Here is a 22,750-nt window from a genome sequence, read left to right as displayed (position 1 = left end):
ATTAAAACTTAATAAAGTGCCATATTAACAGCGCTACAGCTGAAATTAAAACAGCTTTTGGCTCTCAGCTTCCTGATCAGGGTAGGGATGGAAATGAGGGGGAGTGGTGACGTGATGACGTGGCACTCAGGCCAGCTGCTGAGCAGCACCAGCTTGTATAAAAGCAAACGGTTCTTACTTAGAACCAACCGCGAACCGGCACTAGCACCAGCCCTGGAACCAGCTTGGTGTAAAAGGGGTATGAGCGGCGTAGTGCAAGGAGAAAACATCCCCTCTCGTCTTTACTAAACCGTCCCAGTGTGGTTTGAAAAGAGTCCGTCGCGCGTAGCAACCGCGCGGATGAACTCACGGCGCAAACAGGCCGAGTTTGGGAAAGTTATGTGGAACTGACCGGCGGACCGGACAGTAGCGGCGACACCTGCTGCCGCTACCTTTCTGCTGGACGCATGATGATACACGCACGTGATTGACGTATGTAACTGGGTGCCCTTGTTTTATCTCTCTGAGAAGGAGAGACGAGAGAGTGAGAAAAGCCTGTAACTTAATGCCCGCGGCTAAAAGCAAATGCGTGATCATGTATACACGAATATTCACGATATAGTCATTTTGTACATCACACGGAGTAGAAGCCGAGATATATCGAGTATACTCGATATATCGCCCAGCTCTAGTTGTTGCTTCAACTTTCGTGCCAAGGCAAACGCAGCGACGTAACTGATGTTTGCAGTGACATAATGACGTGGCTCCCATTAGCACCCCGAGCTATGAAAAAGCAAAACGGTTCTCAGCTGGTTCACAAGTTGGACAAGTTGTCAACCAGCACCAGCACCGGCTCAGGACCAGCCCTGGAACCGGTTAGGTGGAAAAGGGGTATCCGTCTTACATCTCAGAATGCGTTTGACACAGCCGCTTTGAGATGTGTACACATGATACATGGAACTTAAAACCCTCAAATGCGACTAAGACCCCGTCCACACGTAGCCGGATATCTGCGGGTATCTGCTAAACCGGAGATATTTTCCTACGTTTTGACGTTGTCATCCACATGAAAACGCAAATAAACGAAGGTTTAAAAAAACTCCGGGCAAAGTGAAGATTTTTGAAAACTCCGTTTATGTAGATGCGTGTAGACACACACAACCGGAGTTTTGCGTTTTCGAACGTCACATTATGCGCCAAAACAACAACAAATCTGCTCTGACGTGCGCCTTTTGTTTACTACAGAACTACAGATGATCCAGCATCTGTTCTCCAAGCTATTAAATAAATTGTCTCTGGTCTTGACCACCGCTTACTGCGTTACACCGACACAGAGCCTACGGCGTAAGGGTACGCGGCGACGCGCACCCTACGCCGTACCCTACGGCGTAGGGCTGCGTCGATAACGCGGCAGCTCCGTGGCGGGACATGGGGGGGAGAAGGAGACGCGCCTGCCGGGGAAGCGGAGCCGCGGAGGTGCAGCTTCCCCGGGAGCCGCAGATTATCTACAGGTTTGAAATGCTTATGAATGTGGTCGAAAACGCAGATCTTCAGTTACGTGTGGAAGGGTTTTTTTTTTTTTTTAAAACGATGTAATGTGGATGCAAATTTTTTTATAAACGGAGGGGGGAAATATTCGGTTTTAAAAATACCCGGCTACGTGTGGACGGGGTCTAAAGCCCACTTGGTGGCCAAACTAAAATACACACCGGTCTAAAAAAAATGATCGAACACATCGGCGGATATGTGTTAATTCTAAATGTACTGTCACTAAAGAAACAGCGAAACAGCTAAAAGGAAAAGAGAGATTATGCTTTTCAGGCTCCATAAGCTGCAACAGATGTGCAAGACAGTCCAGCTTCTATAAACAAATAAAGCCATATGAAGTCCGACACATAGCCCTTAAATCACAGCCTCCCAGTAGGAGAGAAGCTTTCCAGACTGGCCTTTTGTTAGGTCTCTGCAAGAATACTGCCTGTGTTCGTTTTGACCCTTGTGACCAGGAACTTCAGTCTGACACTTAAGAGCAAATGCTGACAGCAAAGAAGACAAGATGTTCACTGTTTAGTATTGACTGAATTAGGTTGGAGCGCATTTGCTCACAAATATTTATTTGTAACCACAAATTGCGATCACGCACACACAAAAAAAAAAAAGGCAGAATCAAGCATTTTCATTTCTATAAGTTACAACAGCAAGTTAAAACTTACTAAGGGTTCTGCAAAAGCTAAAGACAATGAAAGAACCAAACAAAAACAGATAAAAACATCCTATTGTCCTTTGTTGAAAATAATGAGTCTTTTCTTGTGACCTACTGACCATTTGACAGGAAGCAATCCTTCATTTGAGGCTTAAATAGCAGAAATGCATAACCAGCTCGCTGTCTAATTAATGTTTTACAGGCATGACACGACCACCGCTGCACAACGGTGCCTGCACCGGCCAGACAACTACTTCTTCTCTTGGCGCTTTAAGCCGAGCTCATCTCGAGTCACAGTGAGGGGCCAATTGCCCACTTCAGCGTCCTGCTGTTCGAGCTGCACGGTTGATAGAGGTCTGGTGTGAAAGGAGTGGGGGTGGGGGGTATTCGGAGGGAAATTAGAAGAATCGGGGACACGAGGGGGCGAAAACAGGGACATGTGGGGGGTTATAGGTACCAATGCTGCATGGTATCATATTACATGACCCTTTTCTTAAGAATGTCGACACTTAGTTTTGCGCCAGTTTAACTTCTCTCCGCGACCTGCTGTTGTGACATTCTTGGTCCGAGAGGGCAGGTTCTTTTTTAACAACTTATTTAGCATACCTCCACCAGTGGTTCCAGATGTGCAATTTATGGAGAGCAAGAGAAGTACAAAGCACAAGGGCTAACAAAAGTGAAGCAACGGTTTCAGGGGGTGCTTTCTGGAGCCTGGAAGTGTGAAAGGTTTAAGCGGACCCCGCGGTGTCTCAACAAATGCTGCTGTTGATTGATGGCCTCGTGAAGGGGGGGGGCTTCTGGCCCCTGAAACAGATCAATACTATTAGCATAACAGTGGATCGCACCTTTGTTTCGATTATGATATTCTGCTCCGTGGTTTATCTCGCTAAGCCTATTATGGACCTGAATGTCACAGTCTATTGTCAGCTAACACCTTTTATAGCGAGGCGGATTACTGCAGACAGGGTTCACAGCTCAAGCACGCTGCAGCCCAGTGTGAGCAACAGATGAAATAATGAGCACCGATCACAACAAATCACCTTTAATGAGATGATTCCAGCACTTCAGTTACACATTTCATGTATGTATACAGAATATCCAAAACGTTTAAATCAAAACCATGAGAAGTATTTCAAGATCTACAGTAAGGAAAAAAAAAAAAAAAAAAGTAGAAAACATTTTTTATTTTTTTAAAGTCCTATTATCCTCTTTCCTTCCATCTGCCTTCCTTCTTCTTCAAGAGGGGTGGGGGCACAGAGGAAGGGTTAAAGTAGCCAGTGAAATACGGGGTGTAGGGCTGGGCCTCACTCAGGGAGGAAAGGGGGGGGGGGTGGTAATATAAAAACTGACACAACACAAGTGGTGCTTTATCCATCCTGTTCCACCCTGGGTAAGCGGAAACCCTAAACTGCTCTGGCTCAACCAGCTTCGGCCTTTCCTCTCTTTTTTCCTTTTCCCTCCCTTTTCTCTCACTCACTCACACTGGACGTGTGCCGGCTCAGGACAAGAATGGCAGCATCACCAACGCCGAGAAGCGAGAGGTCCCGCAAACTCTTGGCTTTAGCGTTGCTTCTCATCATCCCGCTTTTAAATGGTAAGTAAAGATACTTAATAGCAAGAGGGGCGATTCGGAGGGATCAAATGACCATTTACTGGCACAGGGAGGGCCGGGAGGGGTGGGGTCGGGGTGGAGCGGTGTTTGTTGGTCTGCTCTTTGAGTTGAGTCCGGGTTTTAACCCTACAACCATTTCACTATCTGGAAAGCAAATGTGCTATGTCGATACTAAAAACAACAAATGAGAGGATTTTCTGTTTTGAGAGCTTATACTTGAAAGTTGTGTTTCCATGAAGATGACAAAAGAAAAATGTTACTTTGGAGAACATCACGGCAAACAAAGGGATCATGCCTGAGTATTTTTTCTAAATGACTGTTATTATGTGGCGGCACCGGGAAATCTTAAACGTTACTAAAAGACACGCTACCTATTGTAATCCAACAATCTGAGCATATTCTGCCAAAATAAACCAACATTTTACATTCATCTTTCCTATTCCCACCTCACAGTTTCCTGCTCAGTTTTAGACATTTATGGACTTTCATCAGGGTGTTGTTTTTGTTGTATTGTTATTGACCCGATTTGAGAAATGAGTGTGTTTATATTCAGCTAGACATAACATGATGCAGGCTGAGGTGCGAGTGTGAGAGAAGGGTGTGGACTTTGGTTGTTAACATGCATCTCATACGCCGTTGTGCTGATGCAGTTGAGAGCTTTTGCAGGGCATCAGGGTTATCTGTCGATGTCAAAACTATTCATAAAATGCAACATTTGGGTCCCATGGATCGCTCTCTCGTAACAAGCAATCAACCTCCCGCATTTTCTATGTGAAACCTCTAAAATTTCCCAACAATTTAAGATGCATACTGTTAATAATTTAACAGGTTGCAGCACAAAGGAACTTCTCCCTTTTTTTAAACAAGTTTTTGGGGGAGGGATGGTGGGTGGGGCTATGCAATCAATTGCAGTACTTTCTGTGTGGCTGGAAATGAATCGCACACAGGATCCCTTAATTCAATCCTCCTGTCTTGTTCATGGGATGTAGCTTATGTGGATGAGATCATCAGCCAGGAGAGGCAGCTGCATCTGATTTACAAAATAAAACTATGTTAAGACCATTTCCACCTATGGATTTTGAATAAGAAACAAAAACTTGATTCTACTCTTTACTTAGGAGAAGTAAAAGACATAATAAGCGCTAGTAACTCAAAGCAGTTCGAAGCACCGCCTCAACAAAATATGTCACAGAATGATGAACAGTACAGCAGGGATATCATATGTTAGGACCAAAGCTCTCTGACCAGAACAGAGATAAGTACTTTGTGTTGTTATTGTACAACTTTGAGGAGATCTTAGTAAACTGGTTACCCAGGCAACCAGAAGGGGTGTTGTGCATAAACTGCATCAAACTTGAAGAGCTGTAGTAATGATACCTCTTATCTTACGCCTTCAGATTAGTCTAAGGTAACATTTTTCTCCCTATTTTGATATTGCCGAGCCCCAAATCCAAACTATTTTCATGATTCCTCCCTGATCTTATTTAATCCTTAGTTCAATTTAATTTAGAAAATCTGTAAATCTAAATAAAACCCTTTAGGCTCAAACACTTCTAAAGTTGCCTAGCACTTCTTTTATCATGGTGTTGAGTGAGCTAACTTTTAGAAAATCTGCAAAGAGCTACGCCCAGACCGCCTTTGCTGATGTTGTTGCTCTCACATGCATGTCACAGCTGAAGCCTCTCCAGCGAAGATGCAGCCTCACAGCTGGAAACACTACAGAGAGGTTTCTGACCAGACAGCAAGGAGGTTTTGTTTACAGCATGGCGAGACTGACAGAAGAGGCCTCCTGATGAGTTTTTGTGCTGATGTCAATACCACAACTGGATGCATCCACAATGTAGATGAGTGGAAAAACAGCACCCATGCCAAGCGACCGAAAGCCACATTTTCTGTTTGTAAAACGCTCTGACGTATTTGCAGCCGAAGTCACGCTTTATCAAACTTGCTGATCTTCTGGACTTTCTACAAAGCACTTACCCGGGAATCTTTCTAAGAAGTAAGGAGGAAATGTTCCAGGTGTCTGCATCCATGCTTTCAGCAATGTGTCTGGAAAGTATCTCTTCCCCATCCTGTGTTTGGTTAGGTTTGGCTTGTTGCCATGTTGTATACATTCCTTTTGTTTAAACTCTTTAAAAAAAAAACAACACACAATTTCATGCACACAAGGTGGAGCAGAAAACAGTGAAGATGAAATTCAACACACATGACTGGTTACATCAGTAATCACTTGTGACACTTATGCTTATGGAAAAAGTAAAAAAACAAAAACCAAACAAGGATAATACTCAATGAAAGGATATTTCTCTAATGGTAATCCAAACCAGAAGCTTAGACTGTTTTTCTTCTTCTAGCCTGTATGTATAGCCTTTACTTGCACCCTCTGGCAATGGAAACATGCCTGATGAATATGAAAAAAACTGGCTCCGAATGGCTTGAAAATTCAAGGGATACACTTTTCTTGACATCTTTTGACCTTGGAGCTTTTCATCTTTAGGCCTTGTTTCCTCATTAAATGCCAAAGTTGCCAAATATTAACAATGAGATCTGCAAAACAGGAAGTTCATGTGCAGCCCCATGGAAAACGATGCTTCACAAACTTCTTTTGAGACAGAGAAACAGTGGTGAGATGGAGGAATGCAGAAAGACTGGAAAATGTTGAAATTGACTTTGTTGTCAGTTTTTTTAGAATCATTTATCTTTGGGAGATTTTAGTTGAAATCTCTGAAAACTGTTCACGAAACCAATTTCTGCATTAGGGTTTAAGAAGTGCTTCTGCAGTGAAGTGGTTTAAGGAGGCTCTTTAGTTAGGCAGTGAACCCTGCCCAACGTCACTGCCAACCCTCCAGCGTGTAATTATGTGAATCATTGTTTTCGTAGTACTCACTGAAGTAACAGATGCACCAAAGCATCGCATGAATAATGTCAACAGCCAAGTGTTCGTTTCTGCCATGAAAAAATGAAATCGTAATCTGCCAAAGCAAATCTCAACGTTGAGAGAACCCGCCGAGGCAGATAGACGTCTGAATACAGACGCATTTAAACATTTCATTTGTTTCACTCTTTTATAAAGAAAAACAACTAAACAATTCTGCGCGCGCGCGCACACACACACACACACACACACACACACACACACACACACACACACACACACACACACACACACACACACACACACACACACACACACACACACACACACACACACACACACACACACACACACACACACACACACACACACACACACACACACACACACACACACACACACACACACACACACACACACACACACACACACACACACACACACACACACACACACACGATAGGAAGGGTTCAAATATGATGATCATGTGACTACATGATGTAATCAAATTAGCTACTTTATCTAGTAATTAGAAGACGCTGGCACGCACTTTAATCTGCAAATTAGATAAAAGGGAAGGGGGAAAAAAAGCTACACATCTGTAACAACATTCACAGTAAGGAATAAAAAAAACTACATGCAACATATAAATGCTTCAGAAATAGAGAACAAATCCTTGAAGGCTGGCTACGGGTAAACAACTGTAGTTCAATATCTTGAGTTATTTTTCTCGTCTTCTCAATATCAGCTAGAGATGTGAACGAGTAATTACTCTGCTAAATTTAGGAATGTGGATACAGTCTGACTGGAATTAATTCTCGACAAAATCAATGTAAAGCCTCCGAGCTGCTGATGCTCACATCTGCCTCTCCCTGCAACAGGATCTTTTCACAGTGTACCTTCAAAGCGCGCAGGCTCAGGCAAGGTAATGCACAAGGCAGTGAAACTTTAGCGGGCAATCGCGAGCGTGCGTGTTTAAACTAGGAAAGGGGTGGGGGGAGTGATATTTTACCCGCAATTGAAAGCAGATGTCATGTTTCCTGATTGTGGTCCCTAAATGGCTCTCAACAAGGAGCTGCAGAGGAGCCTCAGGGTTGGGCCGGGTGAATTCTGCAGCCGGGCAGCACTGGGTGAAGTTAATGTCGCCTTTCAGGCTTGATTGAAACCATAAGATCTTGTTGCTTTTCTGTCATAAGAGAAAAATGGCCCGGGCGCTGCTATTAATCGCTGTGACAGGAATGACAGAGGAGGGGCCGTGAGGTGGGGGTTGGGTGTGCACTGGGGGGGGGTCAAGATGATGGGGTCAGTGCTCTGTTGTTTCTAACGGGGTAGGGTTGCAGCGCATGTTTAACCTCATGAGGCTATGCTCCAGTGTGACATTCCTCAGCATGCTCTTAACAAATTTAGATTCTTGAGGAGTAGTGGGATATTAAATCATGAAAAATAAAGTCTTTTTAAAGAAAGCAACTTTCTGAGCTAATTTTATCTCAGATGTTGATGAATTCTGAAAAAAATGCACACAAATATATATTTTGTTTAACAAATGATAAATGGCATTTACTCAAAACCAATTTGTATATAGAAAACAAATGTATGATTTCGTCACCCAGGCTCATGGTCGCCACAAGCCTCAGAGCTTGTGATCGGGACAAAAGTTTATGAAAGTTTAAGATACATGTGTGCCATGATGATGGGGGTAGTGTTGAACGCGTGGCCTGATATAAATGGGCCACTGAGAGGCCCAGTTCTTCTATGAGGGATTATTTGCGTGGATATGGATCCTTAGGTGTATATACGTTTGTTTTTTCAGATGACATAAGATCCGAGTTTTGCATTTTGAGTCACAATATGTCTGCAGAAACATTGGCATCTTTGCTGGATGTCTTTTTTATTTTTACTGAATTGGATCCACAATCTTTTGCTCTTAGAAAAGGATTTTGATCTCCTTACAGTACAGAACAACTTCTGTCCATCTTTTATGGAGGGAGGCACAGGTAACTGACTCTTGTTCAGGAACTTGGTTCTTCTAGCAAAGCTGGGATACGTCCCACTCCTCTTTAATCTAGCTCAAACTTCACAGCCTAACATGGACGTTGGTCTTAACTGCAAGGTTTTAATGTTTTACAATCAAAACCTACTGACGAGGACAGAGGCTTGATTTCATCTAGGATATAGTTCTGACTGCAGGATGATCTGCTGCTGTTATCACGGATAAAAATGTACCACTTTCAGTCACTGGAAACTCCCATGTGCATTCCTTGTGTGTCACACCCGTTCTTTGCATAAACGCCACAGAAAAGCATAAAAGGATTAAAAAAAAAAACCACACTTTACCCATTAATTGTTGTTTAGATAGACTTTTGGTATTATTCTAGTAGCATTTATTGCCATATAAATTTGCATCTTAAGGCTGTTCATGCATTTCTACTTAAATTTTGGACAGGTGATCAGTTTTCTGTCATATAAGCTTGAATAAGAAAGCAAGGCCCATCAGGCTTGCTGTCAAACTGGAGAAGAAGAAGAAAAAATGAATATCGATCCAGTTTTCTACACCTGTGGTAGATTTAAATGATGATTTTTTAAATTTGTTCAAGGCCATGGGAGGGTATGTCCCTCAAAATGATTAAAATTAGGATCCGTGTCCTCATGAACATGTAGGAGGGGACTTTCTGGATGATTGGCTGCAGAGATATGAGACCTGAGTGCTCTACTGGCTGGAAAACATTCAACAGCCACCATGTATAACTCATATGGACTTAGATAACAGATGAGGGGGTGTACTTTGTTAATTTACACAAAAAACACTTCTGTTAGGACTTAATGGATAGAAAAAAAAGGGTTTCAGGTATAAATCATTTAAAGAGGCACAAGAACCACATGTTGTGTAAACTTGTTTAAAAATGATATGTGCGTTTGTGTGCAACTTCTTCATGTTAAACCATCAAATACACGAGGAGCTGATCGTTAGACCTCGAAGACAAGCAAACTTTCTTTGGTATTAGAGGAAAGCCAGTTGGTAGGATAACGCTCATGGCATGCTGCTGGATGGTGCATCGATGTGTGCAAGGTGTGAAGGCTAAAGCCAAAATCTCACCTTGATGAATGCTGCGGATTAGCTGTGCGTGACTGGTGGAGAGTAAACAGAGACGAAAGGCTGGGAGGGAGAAGGGCGTGGAGCTGGGGCCTGTCTTCTTCCAGAGCCTGCCACATTCCTCCATCCAGAATCCCGGGAGACAGACGGGGGGTGGGGGGGGACTTGTGGGAAAATATTCAAGACAGAAATGAATTCAGGGTCTACGCCAAATAACATATGGAGTCTGGGCTAAGAAGGTCAGTTTGTTGTGTTTTTATAGCGACTACAGAACGACTCGATGAGTGATCTCTTGGTCCCTTTAAACATTACACCAAAGACGAAAGGAATGAAAGAAAACTCTGGGGATATCAGAAGTGATGTGAGGCTCAGAGATGGTGAATATCACACATTTATAGTACTATAATAAATGGAACGGTTCAGCGAGGTCCCAGTTCTGAAGAAGCACCTCCTTGTGAGATGGTCTGTGAAGGTTGGAGAGAAATGAGGTGATGATGATCACCAATGTCATGCTGTTAAGCAGTTTGATTGAACTCACAGAAGAGGCTGCATCAAACACTGGACACACAATTATTTCTTTACAACACAATGGTTCAGGCTGTAATGTAATTTAAAATATTGTAAATTGTACTAACATCTCATGCCATCAAGTACATTAAAGTAATACTACCAAATCAAATTGAATTATAGAGCTCAAGGCTGGGATATAGCAATACAAAGAAGGAAAAAATAAAATAAAAACATGTGGGTCTGAACTGAATTGTTTGTGTGTAATAAATGATGCTTGGCAGAGTTTCAATAGGCCAGATCTGTGTTTTTATGGAGCCTGCAGCTAAACCTGCCTCATTTTCTCTTGATGAAAATGCAACAGCTTTGTTTTACAAGTGCGCTGGGGTGCCATGACATCATTAACATAGGCCCAGTAAAAGAAAGTTGATTTTTACACTATCAATTAAAAATTTCCTTTGTTGCTGCAAACTGGCTTGGCTTACAACTACAACCATCATGGATACGGTTATAAAAAGGATGTCACCCACCACGATATCTTACAAATACCCCATTAAAGAAGGCATAAATCCTAAAACATACCCAACACCCACAGTGTAAAGATTCGACTCTTTACTCTCCAAGGTCGCCAACTGGATTTTTACCTTCCAGTAAATGAAAACTCCGCAACTGAGGGATAACTGGGATTACAGGGCTGAAACAACACATTTCACCATGAGCTCTCTGGCACTCCTGGATGTCACTTTTGTATTAGAAAAACCTAATTTATGCCTGACCATTTCATCCACTTTGAACTTCTTCCTGTTTGGTAAAATAAACAGACAGTCTGACCAGAGCTGGAGGAGGGATGGCAGCTGTAGCTGCAGGCTGGGAAAGCATCTAAAAAGATGGAATTCACAAGGGCCGGCCTGTTGCTGCTCCACATCCTTAATAAAAGACTAAATAACACCTACTGACATCTGGATTTTGTATCCAAAGGCAAAAGATACATTGAGTCTCAGTTAATGTTTCTCAATGAATAATGAGCATTCACCAGGTCCACGTCCAAGTATTTCCTCAAACTCCTGATCATTTGAGATTAAAAGGTGATTATGGAAGATTCTGCAGCATTTTTTTTTTGTTACATAAACTATAAACTAAAAGGCCTGTATGTTTTCTCACCCAGTGTGGACAGTGACAAAGTGTTGGACAGGCATGACAGACAGCTGCACTGGACAGTTGTCGACACTTGCTATCCCAGTGGCCTCCCTGGGGATGACACACCTGCTAACATGCTACACACACTGTTTGCTGTGCACTTGTGGTGCCGCTCTGTCACAATAATTCATGCTTGGAAGGAAGTTCATTTCTGCCACAGTGCTGCCAGTGTGGGAACATTTTAAAATGGAAAAAGAGTTCAAGAGATAATCTTACAATGAGAAGTTAAACTAAGTGTAACAGAAGAGAAAAACGAATCTTTTTTTTAAGGTAACCCTAAACTAATTATAATTTTGATCTGCTAGAAAATGTCAAGGTTTTTCTGAATAAAGCATTTTTTTTTTCATTTGAGCCAGATTATTCAAAAAAAATAGTTCATCCTAAAAAGGTCACATTTATTTATAAAGCATATTTGATTAGGAAAGAGAAAGAGAGAAGTAATTATAGGCAATTATAGCTTCCAGTCAAAACTCTGCGGATGACGGATAACAGGGTTTAAGCAACACATTTCAGTCTGATTGTAACATTTATTAGCAGTTACCTTCATACTGCAGCAGCAGGTTGATTTGTATTTTCTCCTCATGGAAAGTTGCTCTGATGGAGGACATTTCTCTCTTATTTGAGACATCACCACAGTCCCTGCAAACGCATTGTTTGCAAAGTGCAAGTCTTCAAAGTCTTCATAGGCTATACGTCATGGTCTCTGATTGGTTCATTGTTGTCAGCTGCGGAGAAACCTTGAAGTTAGTGCTAGGTTGGATTATAATTGGATTATGATATAGATTTGAAAATTAGGTTACTCTAAAAAGCTAAAATTGGCTTCAGGTCTAACTATAGTAAGGTAACATGGACTAGATGTTGGATGATGGTTACTTGCCAGGACTACATAATTAGTTATCCAACGTTGTCTGAGGTTGCAACTGGTATCCAACCAAGGAGCGACTTTAATGTGTCCGCTGAACGGTCCGACCATCAATCAAGCTGAGCGGCTTCTCATTTACCAAAATCGCACTAAAACATTTTGACAGATTTTTGAGCGCAGTGTACATAAAATTGGTTCGACGTCAGTAAGCAAAACAAAAGTCACACCTGATTATAAAGCACACTGCCAATTTTTGAGAAAAAATTAAGGATTTTAAGTTGAATTTGTCCTAATATCATGTAAACATGCTGTTATGTTTGCCTCTTTAATCCCCATAGTACGAAGCATTGGGGCACATGACTCACTGGTTTCTGATAGGCTGGATTAACTGTCAATTAGTCATATTAGAAATAGATGTAATGTTTTTATCAATTCTCCAAAAAAAAAAAAAATCACCCCCCTCAAAATTGTCATGAGTGTAAAATAAATTGAATGAGACCAAAATGTTTTTTTGTTTTTGTTTTTTTAACAAGATTGTAAATGTATATTTCTGCTCTAAAGTTGGACATTTTAACATGGGAGTCAATGGAGATGGACTATCTTTGGTAGCCAGCCTCTAGCGGCCAGTCGAGGAACTGCAACTGAATTTAGTTCTGCATGAGCCTCAACCTGGAAATTAAATGGTTGGGCTTTGGTAACCCCATAAAGCAAAATATTCAGGCTTAATCTGATTTCTGTCTGTTATGATACTGTGTTATTATGTGGACCTGATGTGGCCCAAATCTCACAAGCTGATCTTGGTGTGGGTTACAGCAAGCGTTGTTAGGTGGCACAAAGGCCCGAAGAAAAAGCAGATTTATGCTCCATCTGGTGGATATGTGTCTGAGTTTAGGCAGACACGTTCACCAGGAGTCAACAATGTCAGGAAAAAAAGCTGGCTGATAAAATTTAAAGATATGAGGCGTATTTGTGCCAAAGAAATTGTTTGCTATCTGGTATTCAACTCCAGTCTTCCTAGGCTAGCTGGCTCAGCTCTCACTCTTTAATAGGACTGTAAGCGAGAAATGACATCAGAGAGTGTAGAGGTAACAAGATCTTCAGAGGTAAGGCATTATGGGAATGTTTTGAGAGTGAGGTAATGCTGTTGTTGTTAGGCAGAGAGCAGGAGAACTGGGTGAAAATTAAGAAGGGTGGATAATCTGTTTTGACTTCTGGATCCAAGTCCTGCAACCTGAGCTGAACAAATCACAGCAATAAGGACCTCCGGCTCATTAACTCCGAGACTGCAGAGCGTAGCAGCATATTTTACCAATTAGCCAAGAAAATCAAATGCGTCCTTTTAGCCATCCCCGTTTATTGCAGTTTTGCAGCTGAAATCCTTCACAGCTGAAAGAAACGCCTTGACTCTGATCAATATGAAGGCCCATTATATAATCATAGTGTTTTGAAAAAGTTGTTGTTAATGGCGTCATTACCTGGCACCTTTCAGCATTTTATGGTCAAACGTTTAACAAGCCTGACAGAAAATCATTATTATCATTAATAATATTAATGATAGATCATATATTTTCCCTATTCATTAAGTGATTTATTGTAACGGGAACTTATTTTGTCAAAGCTTAGTGTGAAAGACCATTTCAGAGTAAATGATGTTAAGATGTGATCCATGAATCTCAGGGCTTCACTTATCTAATGCAATAAGACCTATTTAATCTTCTCCCCCTGCAGAGGCCTCTGAGAGAGTATAGAAATGAACATAATGAAAATTAGCAAGACCTTTAGGATCTTCTGGCCAACACATCTGTCAAAGATTTCAAAATAAGAGCAGGCTGCAACAGAAAAACAGAAAACTACACCATATTTTACAGATGACAATCTAGTGTTGGATAATACTGTTTGTCTGTCTCTCTTTAAAAAGATTTTGTTGTGATTTTGTTACAGGGGTCATGGCACTTGAAGACGAAAACACAGGAAGAGGAGATATGAATCCGCAGACAAATGAGGCTCCTGGTAAGAACTTAAGCTGGGAAAAAAAAAAAAATCTATATAAGGATTTAACTCTGAATGATGGGCACAAAGCAGCACTCTGTTTCCTTCACTGTTCAGTGTTTCATGTGGTAAATCAAAGTATGTACTTTTAATTATTCCTATGGGGATTAAATTACTAATAATATAAATCTATTCAGCCCTGTGATAGACTGGCGACCTGTCCAGGGTGAACCCCTGCCTCTCGCCTGTAATGAGCTGGGATAGGCTCCAGCAGACCCCCGTGACCCTGCAAAGGATGAAACGGGTATAGAAAATGGATGGATGGATGGATAAATCTATTAAAATAAGCTGTTTATAACAATAACTGTTATTGATTAATGTGTTTATAAAACTCAAAGAATGTTACTTTGTAAAGTGAACTCACGCCGAGCGTCACTACTGATATACTTGACCTTAGCACGAACAGATTTATTATTTTTACCTGAAACATCACATTATTATAACTTGACCACATTATTATTTTGATTTGAAAATATCAACATTTAAGGGGAAGATGATCTTGTTGAAATGATGTCATTTGTAGGACGGAAGTGCTGATAAACTTGGGCCATGTCCTAAAAACACATTTAACCTTCATGGAAGTAAGATCCCTTACCTTTTTCTATTAATAGGTGATCAATGTGTTCTGTGCTTTTTCAGGGACAGATGATCCCCAAATTCAAGTCCTTCCAACTGTCAATTTTTACGAGCCCACTGAAAAACCAACACCGACAGCTACACTGGAGGACGGACATGATGATGCCACTGCAGCCCCAGATGTAGCAGCAAACGAGGAAACTGTAAAAACTGACACTACTCTGAAACCAGAGACCCCACCTCCCGTACCGCCAAGAGGTGACAACCCAAACGACAAACCAAAGGTAGAGTAAAGGAGGGCCATCAATTTACTTGGTCAAGCCTGAACTAATATAACTTACTGCAATCAGCCAAGCACACCTGTGGTGCTGCATTCTTCTTCTTTTGTTAAATGTTGACACGCTCCCACTCAGACTAAAGAGAACAAGTGAATTCAGAATCATGCAGGTGAAAATACCAGTAGGCGATTATGGTCCTGAAGAGACACTGCAAGTGTGCATGAAACAATTCAATGATTTGACAATAAATAAACAATGGTTTAGAGATGGATTCAGTCACTACTGTGCAAATCAACAATGTGACAGCTGGACAATCAGCTTGATGTATTGCTCCGTAAGGAACAACCAGACGTCTAACACGTCCGCTTGGTGCACTCAGAGTTGTAATGGACATAAAGAAAAGCAAACACTGAGTTTATGTGTTCCACATGTCTATGTTAAAACAAAGTTTGGAATTATTTCTCCGCAGCCACAGGAAGATGTCGTTTGTGTGAGCAAAGAGGCTGTGGAGGGGAAAAATGCAGTCAGTCTGAAACTCAGGGAATCCTCCCACTGTGTAAGTGGAAACACGCACGCATGCACGCACGCACGCACGCACACACACACACACACACACACACACACACGCACACACACACACAAACATAATGTATATTCTTACATATGATGTAGAATACTGTTAATGGTTGCCCGAGTGCACAAGGATGGAGTTGATATCAACGACATAATAGAGAAGAGAGAAAGTCAATGCATAAAGCCAGCTCATCCTTTAGCAGATCAAAATATTCCTTCACGTCTTCCCTTCTTCACACACACCCCTATGAAAAATGACAAAAACTCTTCAGCTTTTCGTGTGTCATCCCCAGTTGTTCATCAGCTTTCTAAACTTGACCTGAGCAAGAAACATGTTCTCATTTTGGAGGCAGTAGGTGGAACATCTCAGCAGCCTGTGATCAGTGAGGCTGAGTGCATTCATGTTTTCCAAAGACTGCTTGGAAAAGTCCAAAGAGACTTCTGTTGCATGCAATGCAGAGCATGGGCGGCACTTTGAGGGCAGTAGGAGGGGAGCACTATGGGTGGGCTCACTGCTGCTGTCGAATGTGTAACGTATAGCAGCCGGGGGCTGCAGCGTGGGCGTCTCGCGAGGGTATGTTTGTGTTAAGAAAGATAAATTCTTAGGAACCTCAGGACAGCTGCTTTAAGCTCTGCAGCTTTTTCTTAGTGGTCTAAACCCACTACATGCGATCTCAGCTAGCTGCAGCTCTATTTAGTGCATGGTTTAACCGTTAACAATATATAAACAGCTGTAAACTGCAATGCAGGTGTGTTTTGTTTTCCCCTGTGGTCAAACAAAGATGTAAACTAAGACTAAGAGGTTGTTTAAGTAGTATCATTTTGCTCAAAGTCAAAATAAATTGGTCTAATGTAAGTTCATCAATAATCAACAATCCTACTTGTGTTAATGTTAGCTGACAGAATGAATCCGTCTGCTATGTAAAGAGAAAATAATTTCGGTAATGGCATGAGGAATTCTGCATGTGAGCCAAGGGTGGTGGACCTGAACACGAGCTCCTATCAAACTATGTCCTGGATACACAAGCATACTCATACGTGTGGGACTGTGGTGCCATGACTGATATCAGAATGGAAGTGGAAACAAGAGCTACTACGGTGCCGTTTCTGGTGTAACGCTTAGTTTATGTCAAGAAAAAGGTCATATAGGGGAAATAAACTATGTGTGAAAGGATTGCAGACTGAGATGAGGACTGCAGATGACACAGCTGTGTTTATATTAGGGGCTTAATGTTACATTTAGGTTTCGTTCACTACAATCATTCAGATGGTGCTATAAAAACGTTCCAGAAAGTTGTTTATTTGTGTTGTTTTTGTACTTTCAGCAAACAACACAAATGACGATTGAGAACGTTCTGGAGGAGCTGTGTGGCGAAGACTGCAAACTGGAGATCTACCAGGAAGACAACTCGGACGAAGTCCTTGTGTCTGGGAAGTATGTTGAAGGTCAGTGACATCCTGCAGCTATAAATAACAACCATAAAAAAGACAAATCTCACTGTTACCATTCCGATGATTAGCAGTCTTTACAGTCCTACTTTTATGTTTCTGCAGCACTGGCAGCTAAACCTAACATCATCCCTGCAGCTCCAAACAATAAAAATGATAATGCCTTCAGCTAGATCAGACTGCTAGATCATCTTCTTCATCATTATGATAATACCCTCGGATTAACTTGTCACAATAAAAACACAAACAAAACCCTCTTATTTCCCTTCATTTACAGCGGATGTCACAGGAATGGCAAACAAGTTCAACAATGACAACATAAAGGATAAGGTACCGTATACTCTTTTAGTTGCTTTAGATAAGTCTCTTGTTTATTAGTGTTGTAAAAGAAAAAAATGCTTTCAGTTTACTCTAATAAAGCTGAATCACAGGCGTGTCACTGCTCCTCTAAGTGCTTGTCTGCGGGCAGGACCGAGGCACGGTCAAACGAATTCCACACGCCTAAACAATGCCGTAAATTACACCCCTCATCACGACGGGCCTGTGAAGCAGATCCCCTCGGGCGATGAGATACTCTGACTCAGCCAGCTCAACTTCGAGGTTGAGTCATAATTAAACCTGAAACGCACTAGAGAGCCGAAAAACACTCCCCGCGCCTCCCTCCCGAGACGCTCTCAACGGCTCCCAGCTGCCGGAGTGACAGCGTCACAAACAAGAAGCCCACAAACAATCCACTCGTCAACGCCAGGACATTTTTCCCGGTACCTAGGGAGCAGTGTTGGGTTGTGGGCGCATCAGTCACAGGCTGCACATCTGGCTCCGTGCGTTCAAACAGAGGCTACGTTTCCCCTGCTAACCCGTCACACAGCCATGTTAAAAGACGTACTTATTTGGAAATGACCAATTTACTTCATTATCCCACCTACTGTTTGTCTACTGACTTATTTTTGTTGTTGTTTTTCTGCTGCCCTGACACCCCCAAAGACAGTGCTACAGTGCAAAAATGTGAAGTTAATGATATGCTGCATTTAATTGTGGGTTTTGTTTACCGCAGGGATCTCGCTAGCACTAAGGTCGACTTCTCTGTGCAGTCAAACAGCTGGCGTGATGTTTTTATGCACATTCCTTAATTCATTTCTACTTAACCTCACAAGATAACAAACAGATCTACTGAGTGCATGTTTGTAACAAGTTCCAAGGTTAGAGCAATAATTTAAAACACTCAATAACTAGCACGCCATAAGGTGAACACAGAGGACAATGTATTTAAAAGTGCTTATATGGATTTCCTTTCTTGGATGAGCCAAAACAAATTTTTAAAAAATGGGGGGGGAGGGGGGGTCATCACAAATGTTTGTGAGCTTCCTTGGTTGTCTAACTTTTGAATTAATACAAAGTACATTCATTCAGTCCAAAGATGTGGTTTGAAATGTCCAGGGTACGATGAGCCACGGTTGTACATCAGGCTCAGTAATTCAATCAGACGTATGGATCCGTCTTTTTTATCTTGTTCTGGGGCAGAGCAGATACATTTCTCTCAGAAAAGTCGATTTTCTCTCCAATCCTGTCTTCATGTTCCCTCTTTCAATCAAACTGGACCTTAGATTTTTCCCCCAAGTGAAACAGGAGAACCTTCACATTTATTTTACCATAGAAATAAATCAAAAGGGAATTTTGTTTTTCTAAGTCCATTCATTATTTGATCATACAAAAACACAATTTCTGGGAAAATGCAGCTCAAAATGTTTACATTCAAAGCAAAGGACTATGACTTAATACAAGATGTAGATGTGTTTATTCACTTTTCTTTTTTCAGACTTATATCGAGGAGGCGGTTCCTCGCTGGGGAAAGAGGTCCAAGTTGGTACTGGTTTCCGTGCTCCTGGCCGGGCTGGTGCTGGCTTCCCTGCTAGTAGCTGGATATTGCCTCAAAACACACCGCAAGACCTCAAAAGGGGTCAGACTGGTGAGTGCACCGTTTACACAGAATGAGCCAACTATCGTTCCCTTGTTGTCCCTGAGTTATCACTGAATCCTGCGATATGCATCGCTCCAACAAAGCACACTGACAGAGCTGGTGCAGAACAGAAAAGGAAAAACAAGAAACACTTCTGGGACCAGACCAAAACCCAAATATGGACGGGAGGAAACGTTGCAACAGCGCTGGGGGACATAAGGGGGCGTCAGTCATTAATCTGTCCACGCTCTGTTGCATGTAAATGAAAACGTGAAATTAACTTCCTGCACATAAACAAGAAAATAAAGACATTGTCGCATTTAGAATAAGATCATAGCTTTAAATTCTTGTGTGCATCCAGCCAATTACGAGACTTCAGCAACAGGAAGTTATTCAAATCACATCCACAGTTATCATTTAATTCACATTTCATTCTAAAATGAAAAAAACTAACTATAAACATATACTATCTGAGAAAGACCTGGGAACTATTTTGCAGGCCTAACCCCAGATGAAGTGGCTCCTGGAGATCCAGTTGTGGCTGAGACAGGAACATGTGCACAGTGAAAATCACAGTGATTGTGGGTTTGAGGTCAAACGGTTACAACTTTCATCAAATACAGGGAGAGAGCCCGCTTGATTCCTATGTTATCCGCGGCATCTCTGGTTCTACACTACATATGGTTTTAGTTCATAGTTGAAGCTTACAACATCTTTTAAAGTATTTACATATGGCGGCACACCCATGTAGCTGTTCATAATGAGCTTGTGGGACTTGTGCCAGGAAGTTCTGTCAAAACCTTCAAATGTTCTCTATAATGTCTCTGCTTAGAGATAAAGCACTCCAGCAGACTTTACACACAGCTGAAATGTTATATCTCGTAATGTGATTGCAATTTTACAAAAGTAGAAATGTGGCTATTATCTTGAGAACACACACACACACACACACACACACACACACACACACACACACACACACACGTACACGCACATGCACACGCACAGCTGAAGCCTATAAACCTTCATCCTTTTTGACTTCCACTTTCTCCTGGAAACCTGCATATCAGAGTCCGTATGAAATCTCCTCCAATCCAACATAAGCTCTCACCTAAAGCGGCGGCTTTGTTCTCTCCCCAGGCTGAGTCTTTCCAGGTGGATGAAGAAAACCAGGCCAACACCCTGGTGTCCGTGGCCCCGCTGCCCCAGGAGCCGGCTGACAAGCCCACCGTCAACGGAGAGTCCTCGCCGGAGCACGGGACCAACTCCACCCCCACCACGAACGGACACTCCGCCGCCCAGACCCAAGTGGCTGACACGGAGATGTGAACGGCGGCACCGTCAGCCTCTCGTTCTCTCCGTCACCCACCAACCTCCAAATCGCACCTCTCTGAAAGACGACAGAATCCTCAACGATGGGGCCAACGATGATGCAATGATGACAATGATCACAGTGCCTGAAATGTGAAAAGTGTGGGAACACTCACCTTCGCTGGGGTCACGTAGAGCCTGCCTAGGCTGACTGACTGGGATTTTATTACTGTTTTGACTTTACGTCTTATTGCAATGATATTTGTAGAACTGTCAACACCAAATGTGTATTGTTGATCCAAAGAAGCACATGTGGCTCATTTAAACATTATTCTGCAGCCAAACTAGTGAAGCTGCAACGTGGGAGAATTTCGTGACACTCACTGCTTCACAGTCTTTTTCTGTGTCACTGTATTTGCCTTAAAGTGATTGTAAGCAATGCGTCAAATTCAAAACTGCAAAACTAGTCTCATTTTCACACAGGGTAACTGATAAAGTCTTAAAAACGACTGTCAAAGCTTAAAAACGCAAAAAAAACTGTTCTTATTGCTGCAAACTATGATCTTTAGTTTTACTGAAGATGTCTCCAAGCTACTAAAAACGTGGAATTGTAAGCTGAAAACTATAAAGCTGACTCTTTTCTTTAGATTTCAGCTTTCCAAACAACTTAACCTCTATAACTGACCGCTGGTCAAAGCGCTTTAGGTCCAGGTTGCAAAGCTCAGTTCTGCTGTGTAGCCGTTTGGTTTTCACTATTGTATAGTTGATCTCTCTTTTTCTCTTCCTATTTTGTAATAATTATCTGTTTTCCTACTTTTACAACTGTCTTAGCAAAACACGAGGCACAAAAACGACTGCTGTGAAGTTTGTTTGCATCGTACAGCAGGTTCAGTATTCCTAACACACTCCTTGTTGATATAAAAGAAAGAAAGAAAAAAAAAACTTTTTACGTGAGTGGTAACATTTTCTACTTTTTTTTGTTTCATAATGCAGTGCATGTGTAAATATGCTTGCGCTCACATGAACTGTGATTGTTGACAGTATCTTTGCAGGTTGTCCTCAGCTTACTTTTGTTGTGCTGACTGTGACTAGAAACATGCCATATGTTGAAAAATCCATGTTTCAGTAAAAAAATCTTTTTTTAAATAATTGTGAGATGTTTTTTTTGGATTTTTTTCAAGAAACACATTGGTAGCATTGGTCTCCACGAGGTATCTAAACTACTTAACTGACATATTAAGATGTTTTATTTGCAAAATTGACTTGTGGCTCAACTTATTTCTACAAATACTTCTTTCTTTTTCTGACTGCATGCATGGAGGACACATAAACCACTAAAGAATAAAACCTACGTTACAGTAGTTACCGGTGAAATATTTAGCTGTCAATTGCTTTCTGCAGATAATCTTAAACAAACAAGTTATAGAAAATTGGATTCTTTCAGCTTCTCAATATTGAACAAAAGAATCCAAAGATCAAGCAGATCAATATTCTCGAAATGTTTTGGCCAAAAGGGACATGACATTTTTTGTTTAACTCAACTTCCTTTTGTATTATTTAAACAAGTAATAGTTTACTCACTTTATGGGGATATTAAATAACTGACGTTAGTCATTACTACTCTGAGAGAATCAGGTTAATAAATAACAATTTATGACATATGGTCAGATTATGATTCATTTCATTTAAATATGAACAATACAGCTCCTAATAGCTCACTAATACAGGATTTTCAAAATGTTTATATAGTAAATAATCATTATTTCTCATGTTGAGATAGCTTGGGAGTTCTTATAAAAGTACTTTCCAGTGAACCATCAACTATCAGGCAGTTACTCCTTTTTCATTTATTCCTCAGTAGCTATGCAAAATGATCCTAATTGACAGTAACATGTGGCTGTAATATTAGTACCACTGAAATGCAAATCATTATTTTGACTAAAGCAAAGCAGAATCAGCAGCCAGCAGAAGTAAGTTGTCTGCTTTGAATGTTAATGTTGAAAAAGCAAATGTTGGATTCAAAACGAGCCATTACCAAATATTTCAGTGAGGTTTAAAGAGCATGGAGAAGTGGTTCCTCTTTAATTAAGCTCTCTTAATTCCCAAAGAGCCTTTTTATTATTTATTCTGCAATAGAATATAGATAATGATAAGGAGTAGGAGAATTACAAAGAGTGGTTGTGTAAGGATGTAGATGTGGGTGGGGATTGCCTCCCCTGGTCGGTGATACAGCA

The 22,750-nt window shown here is 41.5% G+C and overlaps 1 protein-coding gene across 1 annotated transcript; it reads left to right on the top strand.

Annotated features, from left to right (window-relative positions):
• Window positions 1-3,540: 3,540 nt before the first annotated feature.
• Window positions 3,541-21,830, top strand: si:ch211-286o17.1 (hematopoietic progenitor cell antigen CD34). Its single transcript, XM_061728448.1, has 8 exons — window positions 3,541-3,773; window positions 14,265-14,333; window positions 15,012-15,232; window positions 15,696-15,782; window positions 17,125-17,245; window positions 17,526-17,578; window positions 19,065-19,214; window positions 20,346-21,830. Exons 1-8 carry the CDS (start codon window positions 3,689-3,691, stop codon window positions 20,532-20,534), a joined length of 975 nt encoding a protein of 324 aa, XP_061584432.1. The 5' UTR covers window positions 3,541-3,688; the 3' UTR covers window positions 20,535-21,830.
• The last annotated feature ends 920 nt before the right edge of the window (window positions 21,831-22,750 follow it).

This window comes from Cololabis saira, chromosome 8 (genome assembly GCF_033807715.1).
Source record: "Cololabis saira isolate AMF1-May2022 chromosome 8, fColSai1.1, whole genome shotgun sequence".
In the NCBI taxonomy this organism is placed as follows: Eukaryota; Metazoa; Chordata; class Actinopteri; order Beloniformes; family Belonidae; genus Cololabis; species Cololabis saira.
Note: the sequence above shows the minus strand (reverse complement) of the source record. Positions and strands in the feature narration are given on the sequence as shown.